The 16,814-nt window shown below is 40.4% G+C and overlaps 1 protein-coding gene across 1 annotated transcript in view; it reads right to left on the bottom strand.

Moving 5' to 3' along the window:
* Positions 1-16,814, bottom strand: part of brinp1 (bone morphogenetic protein/retinoic acid inducible neural-specific 1) — an 88,386-nt gene that overhangs the window by 25,819 nt on the left and 45,753 nt on the right. Inside the window, exon 4 of the mRNA XM_008279209.1 lies at positions 2,471-2,576. Within this exon, the coding sequence (XP_008277431.1) occupies positions 2,471-2,576 (106 nt within the window). The remainder of the gene's footprint in view (positions 1-2,470; positions 2,577-16,814) is intronic.

The raw sequence follows: 16,814 nt of genomic DNA, 5'->3' as shown, positions 1-16,814 counted from the left end.
AGTACAGTTAAAACACACAATATAGATACACCTATTGTTAAAAATAACATCTTATTGCACATGTTCATTAAAAGCACACATAATAAACTCAATAACCTAATAAGCCACTTCAGCGTCTTGTTGACTTTTAATGTGCCCTCTACAGCTGTGACTTCTGTCCTGAAGTTCTCCTAATTAAACAAGAACATACACAGTTTGTCGATGCCCTTTTACAACAACACACCGGCACCTTTTCTGCTCTGATGCCCTTATCGGTGACAATATTTAAATTACTCACTATTGCCCTTGCACCAGGGGCTTTATGAAACACCACAAAGCCTCCTCCAGCAACCACCAATCAGTGCCAAACCAACCATTAGTCCAACCGTTTATTTAACTTTCTATCACATTGCTGATTTATTTGATAACTCTTTATAATTTCTGTGAATCCTAATATGTCCTTACCTCCTTATAAAAATGTGTTTTTCATCACAAAGCTGTGCCCTTCACAGCCGTGAGCGTTATCCATAAGGACAGCCCGCCATTATAAACACTATATATATCCACCTGTCAGTGTTTTATGGCTGAGATCTTTTGAATTTTCAAATATCATTAGAAGCGGGGAGCAACTGACAAACACGTCAAAGCAAAGGCCATCTCCGCGTCTTCCTGTCGCCCGCATCTTGTGTTTGTTAACACGCGAGAAAAATGGGCCGCGGACGCGACCTCATCCGTCTTAATGTTTCAAAAAGCAAAAAAAAAAACAAACCCTCGTGATCAAGAATAACAAGGAGCAGCTTCATAATGCACTTCCCACTGGAGTCAGAAATAACTAATCTTATTCAGAAGCTGACTGAATAGCAGGGGAACAATGGTAAATATCAAAAGCATTATTCCTGCCAACTCAACACACACCAGCGCTTGTGCCAAACGTGAATGAAAAGTTTAACCAGGGCCAATTTTTTTTTTATCCATAGGAGGATGCATCCTTTGCAAATGGCTGCATTGTTCTGAGAGAAGAGATAAAAAAAAAAAAAGACTAAGCGTTACACTCACACTTGTGTTCATGACAGAATGGAAACTGTAGGGTGAATTAAATGATTGGATCTCATTATAAATATATTTGAGCGGCGTAGACCTTAAAAGCTCTCCAGCGAGTACATGTCTCTTCACGGGCTGTGTGAAGTGCCATCACTTTGAAGAGCTCTGTGATTGTTGGAGAACTTACACCATCAGGCGTCTTTCTAATTAAAGGCCGAAAACGATAATTGCTCTTAAAAAGAACACATTTTTTAGGCAAACTCTCAACAACCCATCCACCCCCCCTTTCCCTCCCTCATCGTTCACCCACATACAAAACACTTACAGAATTTGGCTTAAAAAACTAAGCCAGAAACCAATAGGAAAAGCTTTCCCTTTCTATTGGGGGGTTATTATCAAGCCAAAAGAAAGAATCTTTCGCCAGGCCTGTCATCTATCAATTGGGTGACAAAACAGTCTTCAAAGCACAAGGCTAATACATTTAGTGCACGGCAATAAAGCTTTTCCCAAAACCTATAGAGTGCTTTGAGTAAGTGACAGTGGAAGACTTAAAAGTGTTTCTTTGACAAACCACTTAGTTCTCTGATTTTTAGAAGACGAGTAATGATCCCTTCAGAGAGGAAGCTGGGGAGGGGAGGGGAGGGAGGGGGGGAGGTGTGCGGATTGAAAATAAGCCTCTGTGATGCTCAAACCGGTTTTAATAACCTGCGTAAACTCGAATATATCAAAGGAGCAATCGCTCTTCTTAAACACTTGACCACACTTACGCGCTCTTTCATCATTCGTTTTTTTTCCCCAGGGTGACTGTCACTGCGCATAATCCCTTCTCTTAGGCTAATTACTGCTTGTATCAGTGTTTAAGACATAAATGTTTTCACTTAAAAGAACATAGCCGCTCACAGGTAGAAGTTGCTATACGCTGAGCAGATTTTCTCCCACTGAGCAACCTGATGAAAGTGACTCATGGGTGCATATTGAGTCTATATTCTGAGCTCCGTTGATAAAAATAGCAACTCCTATACGGTGCGTTGTGTTTGTACTACCACGCCGTTGTACCTGCGTGCATTGTTCTCTGCTGTCACCGCTGATTAGTTTGCACAGTTCAAGCAACTGTTTTTTGAATTTCGGCCCGTCTTTGATCAAAGCTTTAAGAGAGACTTAAGAACACAATCAAATTAGAACATGTGCAGACATCTATAACCAGAAAATCGCAGCGCAATCCCCCAGAGGGGGATTGAGGAGCAAATCTTTCCCAATCCCAGGCCCAATTAAAAAACGCATTGACATTCGGTTTTTTCAGGAGGCACAAACTCTTCCTCCTCCCCGTTCACCGCTGAGCATTCCATGTATGACTATGGATTTGCTTCCATTTTAACGGCTAACATCGATTTTGACCCCGCCACGTCCGACGTCCCGGGGAAGCCTGTTTGGGTACGCTTGATTTGTTTACCTTGCAGATGAAGCTTGCTCTCGGGGCTCTGCAGGAGGATTGAGCTAACCGAGTCCAGATTGTCATAGCTGCTGCATCCCAGTGGCCCCGTCCGTGTCTCCGTCACCTGCAAGAGAATTAGAGCTCAGATGAAAGCTGCATTCAGGGGAAGGAGTGCAAAGTTGGAGGTGTGGATGCCAACATCTGCATTTAGTTGTATTTTTTTGTGACCACTTGCAAATCTGTGTGATGTATTTCTCTTATAACCAACCATTTACAACACTAGCTGCACCTTTTCATGCAACAGTTATTACACAGTTTACCTTTTTTGGCTTACTTAGACGTCATATAAGCCAACTGTGCCGCATTCAGTAAGCACACACACTCCGTGGCACAAATGAAAATGTATGTTGCCGTACATAATACATTGAGACAGGCTCCCACACAAGAAGCATGCTCCATTATCAGAGCACTGTCACAACCTGCCATAATGCGCAGACTAATTCACTCAATGCTCAAACGAGGGCTTAATTTAATTTTAAAACAACACCTTTAACAGAGGGCATTTTTGATGTAGCAGCTGCTGATATGTTCAGCTTATTACAGGGAGGCAGTTTCTTTTGGAGTCACTTAAAAGAGGCTTTTATTTTTTTTTTGAAAGAGAGGAGCATTAGTGGCCATTTTCTTTCTTTCTTTCCTTTTTTTTTTTTGAACTATGTGCCTGCTCTGCCCCAAACAATAGCACTGAGACAATAGCAGTGGTTCTTCTTGCCCACCCACCCCCCCCACCCCCCAACAACCCACTGTCAAAAGAAATAATGATGCTATTCAGATGTGAAGAGGCTGCTTTAAAACATATGGCCTCCACATCTGAGACCTTGAAGAGGTTGCACTTGAAAAGAAAAGGAAGAAGAGGAATGCCTTTGCCTTTTGCTCATTAGCGTCGTCTTCAAGTAGCTCCTAATAGTGATTTTACAGTGTTCCAAGAGCCAAATGAGCGAGTACTCAGCAAAGGAGATTAGGAGGAGAGAAAAGATGAATCTCACCAAAATCCTCAAGTGTTTATCTCTTTTTTTTCTCTCTCTCTCTCTCTCAGGAGGGTCTTTACTGAACACAAGAAAAATGCCCATAAGAGAAAAATTAAGGCGGTGATTCAATATTAAAATGATGACCAATATGTGCCTCGCTCACTCAATATTGATGAAACAGATTTATTTTATTTTTTTTGTCACTAGAGAGGAGCAGAAAAAGGCTGAGAACACAACACTGACATTAAGAGAGAAGTAAATAAGTAAATAGGGACTTTTTTAGCAAACACATGAAAACAGTCATCCACTGTTTAGCAAAGTTCATTTCCATTTGATCCTGTGAAGGTAACACTCTGTACACACAGGTGATCAGTCTCTGTGGCTTTGTGATTGTCAGATGTATTCATACCCTCCCATTAAGGAAAGGAAAAAAAGCTGGTCCTGAAATAAGCTGAAATTGACAAAAGTAATAAAAATTTAATGAAAATCATGACATTGCTTTTGAATTGTGGTTCAACAGAAATATTAAAAAAAACAAGCATGATGGGACCCGTAAACTAATATTTAGTTGAACAATCCTTTGAGAATCAAGTGTTTTCTGTAACTCTCAGTCAGACTTCTGCACCTGTTGACAGCTATTTTGATCTCACTGCTCATCAGCGAAGTGCTTTAATTTGTCCAGGATAGTTGTTTTTGGGTTTTTTTTAATAATTTTTGTCACCCAAAATTCAAAAGCAATGCCTCATTTCACTACATTATATTTTAGCAAATTTTTATTTATTATTACTTTTTTAAGTTTCTAACTATTTGAGTGACTATTATCAATTTCGCCTTTTCTTTAATGGAAGGCTATGAATCAATTGAGGACGACCCTAAGTGACTTTTTCACATGCAAGTACCAAATCTATTCTTTTTTTTTAGATTAGAATGGGAAATCCCACAAATGCGAGCAGGACTAGAAAGAATAATCCAGATAATCTTCAAAAGTAAATTAAAATTAAATCACTGCATAGTACCAGTTCTAAACATTTTTAATCTTTTTGTATTTTAAGATGCCTTTACATTGATAAGATTCGGAAAGCTTGGATTCCTTTGGGGGATATGTTGCCAATTCAGCCTTCCTGATGGTATTTTCAGTACTTCGCAGCAGTATAATCAGCTTTTTTAAAAACAGAGTGGGTTGTCCGCTAATCGGAAGGTTGCCGGTTCGATCCCCGCACTCCCCCGTGTGCCGAAATGTCAGGCGGTGGGTGCACGAGAAAGCACTTTGTAAAACCTCGCTGGGCTCATATAAGTGCAGACCTTTTACCATTTAACTCACATTTACATCCTTTCACACCAAAATATATTCCAGCTATTTAAAATTGAAGCTCATAAAACACGCCGGAGCCCGAGCCTAGCGAGAGGACTTTAGATGTATAATCACACGGAAACCTGGCGAAAAAACATGACAGTGATAGATGAATAAAAAAAAAAAACAGTGTGCGTGATGTCCGCCACGTATCGCCACGGCAACTTGCATTTTATATAAGCGTGTGTATGTGCGTGATTGACAGTGTGATACCGGGTTTTTTCTTTTTTCCTGTCTTTAATGTTGATACTGTACCAGATGGTGGGCTGACAAGCAAGAAATTAGACAGATGTATATCTTACCCTTGGCATCAGGCTGTGTGTGTGTGTGTGTGTGTGTGTGTGTGGTGTTGAATAGACAGCCTGCCTTGGAGAACTATATAATCTTAGCATTAAATCAATATGTTCCTGTATAAATCCCGCCACGTTCATTTGTATTATCTTAGGGCACTGCAGCGCTGTAACAACTGTGCCTATTTCTTAATCACTTTTATTGTTCGGGGACGTGTGAACCCGCTGCACTGAGCAAACCTGGCCTCTAATCTCGGCTTGATGAATCGAGCGTGTCAATATGTTTCAATGTATTACTGCTGCACGGGAGACTTTTGTAAAGAATTACACATACCTTAATAACTAACGAGAAATTCGATATAGAAAAGCAGACAAACCTTCTTAACTTAATTCACAACATGCAGTAATTGTGGTACAAACTATTGTCTCTACTTCACTGTTGTTTAGCCTGTTTTATGTTGGCACGCAAACTACAAATTAAAGTTGATGAAAGGTAGTGCCTCCTGTGTACTTCCTGGAAAGATATTCTGAATAACAGGATATTATGGATAAAAAAAACTTAATATTTTTCCAGAAGTCCTGGAACAACAACTTGAGGCCTGATGAAACTGAATTCGATGCTTCACAATATTGAAAAGGTAGCTTTAGATCAGTTGTTTGCTGTATATAGATTAGCTCAGACCCACTGCCTGCCATTGATTTGAACCTCTATAAGCATTGGGGTCAGGTAAAGACAAGTCATTTGCATGTGAAAGCTTTAATAGGGTGAGTTGAGAAGAGAAAGCAGCTGTTGTTTACAGTAGTAATATGGTATAACATTGTACACAGGGAGAATATGTTTCACATTGTAGTGAGCACAAATGATCTTTTCACTGCAGTTCTTCATCTACGAGGTCAACAATATCCAAGCAGGTTTCCTTCTTTATTTCCTTCCAGCCAAGCGACGGCGCTTTGAAATGCACTTGGTGGACTTGCATAAGGTACATGGGCAGATTGATTACAGAACTAGACTTGCCAATCACACTCCACCATCTTGATGGCTGCTGACAGTGCACTTTTTCCCCCTGCCTTTTGTTGTGCTTATCGCCAAATGAATTGCCTCCTTCAAAAGGTTGTGTTGCATGATCCATGGCGACGGAGCAAAGCGAATATCCGTCCTCTGTCACCTGCGGACATCTCTGCAGGTGGCGAAGGAGGCGAGCGGAGGAATATTTAGCTAGTCGCACACAAATCATGTGCATAAACATGAGCTAGTGTAACATGCAGGTTTTTTTCTTTTTCTCTCTCCAAGAAATGTTTTATTCCAATTTAAGAGCAGACATACCCAGCTTTATGGATTAGAGACTGACCCTTGTAATCTGAATGACCTTAGGAAAGCTGTGTGCAGTCACTTGTTAGGCTCTCTCTTTTCTTTCTCTGCAGCACACGCCACACAAGTGCTGTGCACCAGATTATGAAAATAGAGTATAACGTAATAAAAATACAAGGAGCAATCAAAGGACTGAAGTGGGCCGAGGGGGACTTAGAGGATTTGGATTATTAAGCAGAACACAACAGTGGAATCCCACTGGGACCGGGCTGTATCACAGCCCACAGTCAGAAACCACGGTTCTGGAACATCCTCTCTAATTGTCATCTGTCATCAAGAAAATCATCTAACCAAGTAAATAAGAGATGATGCACTTGAGATCCCGGGTTTCTCCTGTTTTCTGTATTTTCCGTTGGCAACCAAACGTACATCCACTATTCCCCAAGCACCAGAAATGCTGGAAAACTAAGTTTCCTCTCTGTGCAAACTTCTTTGTTTTTCAAAATGCAAAATTCATCCTGGTGACATACATACAATGCAGCTGCAGTGCATCAGGTGCATGTAGGAGGATGTGTGGGTGCTGGATGTGTGTGGTTCTCAGTGTGTGTGTGTGTGTGTTGAGACTAAATTAAATTGCTTCTTCTTCTTCTTTTTTTTTCGTAGATGAATTACATATGAGCTTGTCTTTGCCATTTACATGCATAATCAGTGACTAAGTATGCCAGCAAACATTTTGACCTCCAGCATATTTGACAATTTTTTGGTTTCATGTTTACATCTCAAGCAGCGCACTTATGAATTATAAATACGGTAAAAATACGCCCATGTTTCTCACTTTATTAGGCTGCAATTGGCCCGCTCTAATTAGGCACCTGTAGCGAAAATCACACCGAGCGCGTACCGCGGTGCTCTATTTATCTTAAACTCGATGCCAAAATCCGGTTCACTTCTATGGCTGACCTTTCTAATGCACCTTCCTTTAATAGAGCACCAATTAAAAAGCTCCTTAGGATTTTTTTTAAATTCCTTAAATACAAAGGGGAACATTCGGCACTTAACACGGGAGGCAAAGGTCAGCTCATGACAGAACACTATATGCAATTTAAATATTCGAAGGAGAGTAATTGCTAAATAGACTTACATTATTCCAAAGAGCGGTGAAATATCTGGAATAAAACGGAGAAAATCCAGATAGAAAACCGCGATATGACTACATCGTGCTGTATTAGAGTGATTTAAAGGTATTTTTTAACCAAATTAAAGATCGTTAAAAGCATAATCAATCCCCTCCAACGGTGTCTACATCACTAAATGTTTAATCATTTACATGTTATTGCTGTGTTAGTGTTTTTTCTTTAAATTTCTCCCCACGGATCAATACAAAGTAAGCATACACACACCTTATATTTTCGATTAGATAACTTGCATGGAATAAAAATCAAACACCTCTCCCTCTCGAGGCTTAATCGGTATTAGTTTTGCATTAGCGCCGCGGCTCGACGAGAACAGAGAAATCATATCCATTAGAGATCAACCCTTCAATGTGCATCGACTCTTTCAATGCGCAATAAAACCACTTTGGCTAAGTTCATTAAAATTACGACAGCATATGGAGCTCTCATTATTTCTGTGATTCCTGAAACTAGTCGAGAGCGCGTGTGTGTGTGCGCGTCCTTTTATTTTTCAAACCGAGAGGTATGCATTCTCTCTGAAACCCGAACCTCACATTGTGCTTTTGAAAAGGGGCCGGTGAGAATTAAAAAAGAAGCTATATGAGAGATAAGGGAAAAAACAAGGGATGAAGGCAATAAGATGGGTGAGCGGGACAGGAGAGAATACTATAAGGTTCAACTGTCTTCATTACGCATCTCCTCTGCTGAGGCTTCCTAATCTGCCCATCACCTGCCATTTTCTTAATGACTTGCTATTTATGGCCACGTAGAAATGAAGAGACTTGCTCCTCGGTAATTCTCCGAGCTTGGTGGTGGAAGCTCTCAGAGGACTTCTTTTTTTTTCTTTCCTTGCCTTGTTCGTATCATGTTACACGTGGCTACAGCGTTCCTGCAAGACGGATTTCATGTGCAGTTTCTCTTGAACATCAGCTCTTTTTGCATGAATATTTAAACGGATAAATCTGTCAAGTGTTAAAGTCATTGTTAATCTAACTCATTAGTTTTAAGCGATACTGAGAAAATTATCGACTTTGGGGCATTTCTAATTATAACCGTGGCACCCTCAAGTGTTTCGACTCAAGTAACGCCGCATATAAAAAATCTGTCATGCTTGCTTGTGGCAAATGCAAATTAGATGTAAACTGCTCCGAACTTGGCTACCGCAGTCGACGGGAAAATCTGGGTCATATCGTACACAAGTTGGATTTCTCTTACCTCACACGAGGCTCACATGACTGGACTTTGAAATGAGAAACGAGGGGGTTCGTGTGGCTGTGGCTTGGTACACTGCCGGCATTCCACAAGCACTGCAGCATCATCAGGAAATATGCATATTGATTGCTGGTGTAAATCTGCCCAGAGTAACTGTATGGATAGGTGACCTTGTGAGGGGATGCAGTAAGCACACTCCCCCCCTGTAGGAATGCACGCTTGCACACTTCATGCATGAATGAATATGGAGTACACAGCCAGCCGCTCGGCCGCGTGCACGCTCGTATGCTGTCATGATAGCACGTGCACGATACCTCGCCGACGTGCTCTTTTTTTTTTCCTGCATAATCACACATTTCCGCAGGAGAACACTCACTCGTAAAATTGACATTTTCTTTCCATTAAAACACTCCATTGGGTATCTTATTTTCATTCCTAAATGACCCTCCCTCCCCACTGGAGTCCTAGCTTGCAGCAATCGAGTTGAGCCACACAAAGGCAAACAACCATATGTCATTTATTTCTATCAGCAAGGTATGATATTGTTCGCGGCGGGAAGTCGGGATGTGCAGAGAGCCCAGTGTTTGTATATGTACCTGTGCTTGTTGAGGCCGCAAAAGTATTGGTTTGGGTGTTTTGTATTTGAATAAAAGTGGACATGGGCATAGCGATCATGTGTTTCCTTTCATTGCTATGCTAATTTGAATTTTTTTTCCAATGAAGTATTAGAATAATTATCAACACTTAAATGTACTGGTTTAATAAACACTTATAACCATAAATACCATTGAAAAGTGACACACATGCTAGTAGCTACAGAGCTAATGTAGGCTAACCTCCCCCTCCCTGTCAAACACACACATCAGAGGTCCAGAAGGAAAACAAAAGTCATGTTATAATAAACCACAGGAGGTAATATGGCATGTTCCAGTGCCTATATTTTATCAGGTTGCTTTGCACTATATACACTATGTAGACATGGCGTCGCATGCAGCGGCTCAGCACTCCAGCCATCGGTACTCTTTAACTAGTTTGCTGCTTGTTTTCTTCTTACTGAGTACCAGGCAGGCTCAGGCATATGTAAGGTACATATTGACCATTTGACTGTCCTATTGTATTGGCCTGCCTGGGTATATTTGGTGCTGATGTGAGTGATGTTTTAGAATGTTGTGTGAATCAGTGATTGGATGATGTTGTGTGAGTGATTGTTTTAGTTATTTATTTTTATTTGTTCTCTCTCTCTCTCTTTTTTTTTTATGAGCCTGTGTCCTGACTGGGCACCTGAATTTTGTTGTACACGTGTATAATGACAATAAAGTATCTGGAATCTTGAATCTTGAATATATACACTTGAGTACAATATGACTTAAACGTTAAATGATTCAAAAGTGCATCACCTCTCAATAGCTGCATTACTTGTGAGTTGACAAGTAGAGGGTTTCTTCTTATAATCAAAACTATTTTAAAGAAATACTATATTAAAAATGCAAAGTGGAATTTCAATGCAACAATAGTAAATGTACTTTTGAACGAAGACACAATTTATAAAGCCTGTAATTAGTGAAACAAAATTGAGTACACCTGCAATTTTCAATTAGCCTAATTGCATGAACATGGTTAAAAAAATCTATTTTTTGGATTTACTGACTTTATCCTCCTGCATGTCTTTATCATGGCTTCACATGGGAAAGAATTTCCAGAGGACATGGAAAATCTGATTGCGAGGCGTTACCAGTATGGAAAAAGGTTCAGCATGATGTGTGTCCAACTACAAATTACTGGAAGCAAGATGGCGTCAGAGAAGGTCTACTGTAGTGATTGTATAGTCCTGACAGTGAACCATGGAGGTGAGAGTGTGGTGATGTGGGGATGTATGTGTGCAAATGATGTTGGGGAAATTACATTTACAGATGGCACCATGGATGTTTGTGGCTATGTCAACATAGTGACCGACAAGATGCCTCTGATACCAATCCACGCAAGAGTTTCTGAAGAAGAAGAAAACTGTGATCTGCGACTTAAAATCCAATAGAACACCTTTGGAATTATTTAAAGCAAAAGTCAGAGCAACACAACCCCTCCAGCGAAGTAGCAGCTGAAAAAAAAAAACTGTCTCTGAAGAATGACGGAACATCTCTCCAGAAATTCGTTGCCGAGGAGGATTGATTCTGTCATCAAAAATAAATGGCGACACACAAAAGTATTAAAAAAAAAAAAGATTTGAATCTCGGCGATGCTAACTTTTTGTTGCGTCGAGTTCTTACAGTGGGAGCCATGCATTTTTAATACAGTAAATCTAAACTGTGAGCTTTTAATTTTTTATCAGAGCAAATACCCTACTGTTGAACTTAGAAGTGATGCAATTACTGGAAGGTGATACAATTTGTGGTATAGCAACCGGGGGTGCGCTCGTCTGGTTTTGGCGTTGTATCTCATCTGGCTTCGGTTCGCCTCGGGATCCTCCGGGAGCGACTGGGAAAAACGGCGGCGGGAAAACGTCTGGGATGCTCTGCTTGCTCTGCCGCTGTGACTTGACTCTGGGATATTCATGTGCATGCATGTGGGAGCTCTGCTCTGTGAAAGGCTGATGATGAATACAGATTTTGGCAGAAGAAGAACTAAAATGTGATTTATGAATCAGTAAAAATGGATAATACCTCTATGCCGAATGACTTTTTTTCTTCTTTCCTTTTCTGTTTAATAAAAGACCTGCTACACATTCATGGGAAATGATACACAGCATACTAGTGTGCGATCTCATTACATCGTAACCTCGGGCCAACTTGTTCAATTCTGAAAGCTGCTTGTTTGTTTGTTTGTCTCAGCGAATACATGTATGCTTCCTTAGCTTTATATGCATATTTCACTCTCGGGATTTGGGATGCAGACGAAGATCTAAATGTGATACTTTAATTTTACATCTCGAATGTATGATTGCGCCGTTTTGTGACAGTTTTGCGACGTATGTATTTGTTCTTCACCCTTTTTTTGGGGAGGAGGTTGTCATTGTCACACAGCTGTGGTTTGTGTACTTTAGCTACGACTTTTTGCTGACGGCAGCGGCACAGCGGGGACGTGTCTTTGTTTTGATTAACGTTCGCATGTAGCCCAGGACCTCTTAAGCTGCGCGAAGTCTCACGGAGACGTAAAGAGGGAGTCGAGGATGAAAGGTTTGATAAATTCAGTCCGCCACTACGCACGTAGGCAGTCATCAGTCTGCACATTAAGTGGCGAGCAGTATGTAGTCTAGCCAGACGACACAAGACGAACCATCCTTTGCTGTTTGAAGCATATTTAACGCTTTGGCTGTTGCTGATTTTCATTAATAGTGAATTTTATTTAACAATAAAATCAGCGCTCCTCAGAGACCAATTTTATATGCAACCTTAATAGCGCTCTATAATGTGTTTTCAGTATTCCAACCATTGCGGCTTTCACAGCGTGCGCAACCTGTAGGAGTCCAATAACAATCAAACAATTGTTTGTATTTCTCGTTGATGGAAAAAAGAAAAAAAAAAAGAAAAAGCAACTGCGTCTATAATGAGGAAGCTTTGCATTAGTGCCTGCACAGATGTCTGATGTCATCAAAGACGGATTGTTGTATACCCTGCTGGCTGTCCTGATGTTCACGTACTGTTCTGCTGCCTCATTAGTAGTCTGATAATGACACAGTTAATCAAGTACCGCTTGCAAAAATTATACACGGCATAAATTACTGCAAAAATACCGCAGATACACAGTCGCGTTTTTATATCACATATGGTTTTGAGTGTCGGATCCGTTCAGCTCTGGGTGTGAAATGTATTGTGTGTGGTCGTAACTACTTCTTCACTCGTACCTTCGAGCTACATTTCTACATCGGTGTGATCCACAGGCCAGTGTACTTAAGGGAACATTGTGGCTGTAGCAGACTTTTGGTTTTAGATTTACAATAGCGTTCTGTGTGAATTTGCAAACTCGCCTGTTTAATTTTCTCCGAGAGCACTCTTGGCCCCTATTCTGATTCCTGAATGAACGATATCTCTCGTGGGAAAAGCATCAAAGCTTAAGAAAAAACTTGATGGCAAACCATTCAACCATTTTGTTGAAGAGCTTGACATTTGCACAATATTCATCCAACTCCAAATTAAAAACCTGTTTACTCCTGGGAATCAAATCTAATTGTTTTTAGTCTATTGTAAAACTAGTTTCCAAGTTTTTCCTTCTTCTTTTGTTTTCATTTGCTTAACTTGCTGATGGATGTCCACTGGATCAAACTGGCTTAAAAAACAAATTTTCTTTAAAGAACACAATTAATTTAAATTCCCCTTTGGTATATCTTGTTGTAGGCCTTAGAAAAGAATTAGGTTTTTGCTGCATAACCAATGTCAACAGGTCTGGTGGACCCACAACTGTTGAGGTTTTCAATTGAAACCAAGACTTAGTCCAATTTACTGTCTTTATTTTGAAGAAATGACAGCCATAATAAATAATATTTGTTGATATTTATTGTCTTGAACGGACAAAAACTGAAAGACATGCACCAATAAGCCACAACATTAAAACCATGTAATTTTCTTCAAGGTCCACCTTCCATTGGAGGCATTGAATCCATGACATTTTAGTCGCAAACAATTTAAGTTGAGGACTTGTTTTTTTTCTGGCACATCACACAAATGCTCAATCAGATTGAGACCTCAGGAATTTACCGATCTCTTTGTAATGCTCCTCAAAGCATTCCTGAACCATTGTGGCATCGTCCTGCTGATAGAGGCCACTGTCATCAACGAATACTGTCACCATGAAGGCTTGTAGCGCTTTTTTAGCTGGGTTGGTACGTGTCAAAGTAACATCCACGTGAATTCTAGATCCCTAGGTTTCCCTGAAGAACTTTGCCCAGAGCATCACACCGCCTTCGCCAGCTTGCCTTCTCTCCCCACAGCGCATCCTGCTGCCAGCTCTTAGGTAAATGACGCACATGCACCTGGCTGTCCACATGCTGCAGAAGAAAATGTGATTCATCATCATACCACCTTGTTTCATTGCTCCGTGGTGCAGTTTTAGAACTCGTGCGCCTACTGTAGCTGTTCTCGGTGGTGGACGGGGCGTAGCGTGAGCACCCTGACTGGTCTGCTCCACACACGATCATGTGTTGTTTTCTATCATAGCCAGCGTTATTTGTGCAACAGCAGCACTTCTGTGGGATCGAACCACATGTGCAAGCCTTAGCTGTCCACGAGTCACAAGCTTTGGTCCTTCCTGGGACCACTTTTGGTCAATTCCAGGAACACCTACTGCTTTGGAGATGTTCTGCCCCAGTAATCTAGCAATCACAATTTAACACATGTAACGGTGCCCATTTTTTCTGTTTTCAAGAATTGACCGTCCACCTACTGACTAATATCTCCCACCCTTTGCCACGGTAACAAAATGATCCCTTCAGCCATCTGTGGTTTTAATGTTGTGGCTGACTGATGCACATTCATTGGCATAAACATATCAGTTTCAGCAAATGACACGTCCATAACCCTCAATGATGACATTAGCTCAGAGATAACGTATACTTTGTTGTCCCCCATAGCAAAATGTGTGTCGGCCAGAATGATAACTAATTTATACATGCATATTATTTTCGAGGCCAAGGTAGAAGAGAACCGCACACACACAACAACATCACACACACACTTATTCCAGGCACTTCAGCACTGGAGTGTTTTTATGGCTTTAGCAGATGGGGCAGCAGCATCCTGCTCTTGAATCCCCCTCTCAGTGGACGTCCATATTTCTCCCCCTATCTTCCAAATATTCACCATACTCCAAAGCGGAGGACACGTACACTCCACTCGCATCTCCAGTTTCCTTGAATCATTTCTGCAGTCTCTTGAGAAGAGAATCATTTTTTTTTTTTGTCCTGCATTCAGCTATACTGATAAATTGTGATAAGAAGCCACGAATGCAGAGCTGTTTATTGGTTGTTTTCCTTCCGCAACAAATGGTTAGAGAGGCTTTAACATTTAGATTGTTTCGCAACTGCTGTCACAAGGCATCATGTAGTTGAACACATTACGGAGGGCGAAGCGTACAGGTAAAGCCGTCAGAGAGGTTCTGATGCTGGCAAGGTAACATCGCTGCAGCTGTGTCTGTGTGGGTTTAGCTTTGCAAACTACGGAAGATGAAATGTGAGCTCGTGCGTATGTGTTCCTCCTGTTGCAGGGACATGTGTTGCATTGCATGGATGTGATGTGTGAATGTAATATTTAATATGTATTGCTTATTTTTTTGCCATATTTAGATGATGTGGGTTTGCGTGGTATGTACTCAAGCATTTTTTAAAAAGTGCCATTTACAGATAAAAGTAATAGTCAAAACTCTAATGCAAAAAGAATTTGAATTCATTTTAATTTCCATAACCAGGCCCCCTCTTACCTCAAAGATATGCTCCACCCCTACACCCCTTCATGTACCCTCCGCTCCGCTATTTCCAACCTCTTGATTGTCCCCAGGACCAAGCACCCCAATCTGTGGGGATAGGGCCTTCTCTTTCGCCACTCCCACCCTCTGGAACTCTCTCCCACAACATATTTGTGACACCATAGACCCAGTAATATTCAAATGTAAATTAAAAACTCACCTGTTCCGCTCTGCTTTTCCTACCTTGGCCCTTATCTTGACATTTAGTGTTGTTTTTATCTGCTTGCTGTATTGTTATGTTGTCTACTTTTGCATTAGTTGCTTACTGTTTATTGCTTTTATTCTGTGAAGCGTCTTTGAGTTCTTGAAAAGTGCTATACAAATAGAATGAATTATTGTTTTTATTATTATTATTATTAAACTGCTATATAAGATAAAATAGACATATAAAATAACAGTAATAATAGTATATAATATAGTAATATAGCATCTAGTGTGGTACCTACCTGATATTTACAGTAATGAATAGAATTATCATAAAATTAAATTTTAATTATTCCTAATAATTGAAAGATATGTAAATGTAGTTTTGCATTATTTGTGTTAACTCATATGGATAATGTTGTAAATAAAGTGTTTACAGCTGTTGTTAAGTCGTACACAAGCTATTTGTGAATAATCAAATAAAGTAAAGAACCCCTCAGAGGTCAAAATTTCAACCGCTTCACCCCAAAAAATTTTGCAGACTTGACTTTCAATGTGCTTACTCGCAGACAGGAAATATCTAAAACATTCCTGCTGTATTGACACGTGTTTTTCATCCTGATTGTAAGTTTGCCCTCCAAAGCAGGTCTCACAGCCATACTGAATCAATATTGGAGGAGCAAAGCCCTTGTTCTCTGTGTTTATGGATCCATTCCTTCTGATGGACTTTGCTTCCTCTGCACATTCTGATCACTGTCTGTCTGCTGCCGACGTGACTGGAGACCTGCAATTTATGCTGCCTTTTATTTATAGTCCAGACATACGGGAAAGGCAGTTCAGTCTCAGGTGAGTTTTGATCATAGAAAAGCTGACAATCACGCACAAGGTTAAAGAGTATTAGTAAATACCAGTACGAATGTTGGCAGTGTTAAACCAGTATTTCTACTTGTTGCACATGTTCTGCTGCTATTTTAAGCTCTTTCCCCCATCATTTTATGTAATTTAAATGTTCATGATGTTTGGTATTTGCATCCATTTAACACCGGTAATTAAAGAATCTGGTACTTAGACAAAGTGCTGTACAATTATGTGTGCCCCTGTGTACTGTGAAAACATCTTATCCAGCCTGTGTTTAAAAAAAAAAAAAGCAAAGTGTAGTAAAGTGTAAATATACGAGGCAGCTTCCTCTGATAAGAAGGCGTGCAGAATGTGAAATCTGACCAATCAGAAAACTGTCTGCTGCTGCTAACACGAGGGTTAATATGACCGGGCACGTTATGTCTGTGCCATTAGTGTATGTTGACCTTAAAAAAAAAGTATGTTTGTACCATGTAATTGTGGACAAACTTAGCATTTAGAATCTGATTTAACTGCCTAAGCTGATGCCACATGGTGTTTATTATTTCCAT

Source organism: Stegastes partitus, unplaced genomic scaffold (assembly GCF_000690725.1).
Source record: "Stegastes partitus isolate 25-593 unplaced genomic scaffold, Stegastes_partitus-1.0.2 Scaffold148, whole genome shotgun sequence".
NCBI classification, from domain to species: Eukaryota; Metazoa; Chordata; class Actinopteri; family Pomacentridae; genus Stegastes; species Stegastes partitus.
The sequence above is the reverse complement of the archived record's forward strand: the minus strand, read 5'-3'. Positions and strand labels throughout refer to the sequence as shown.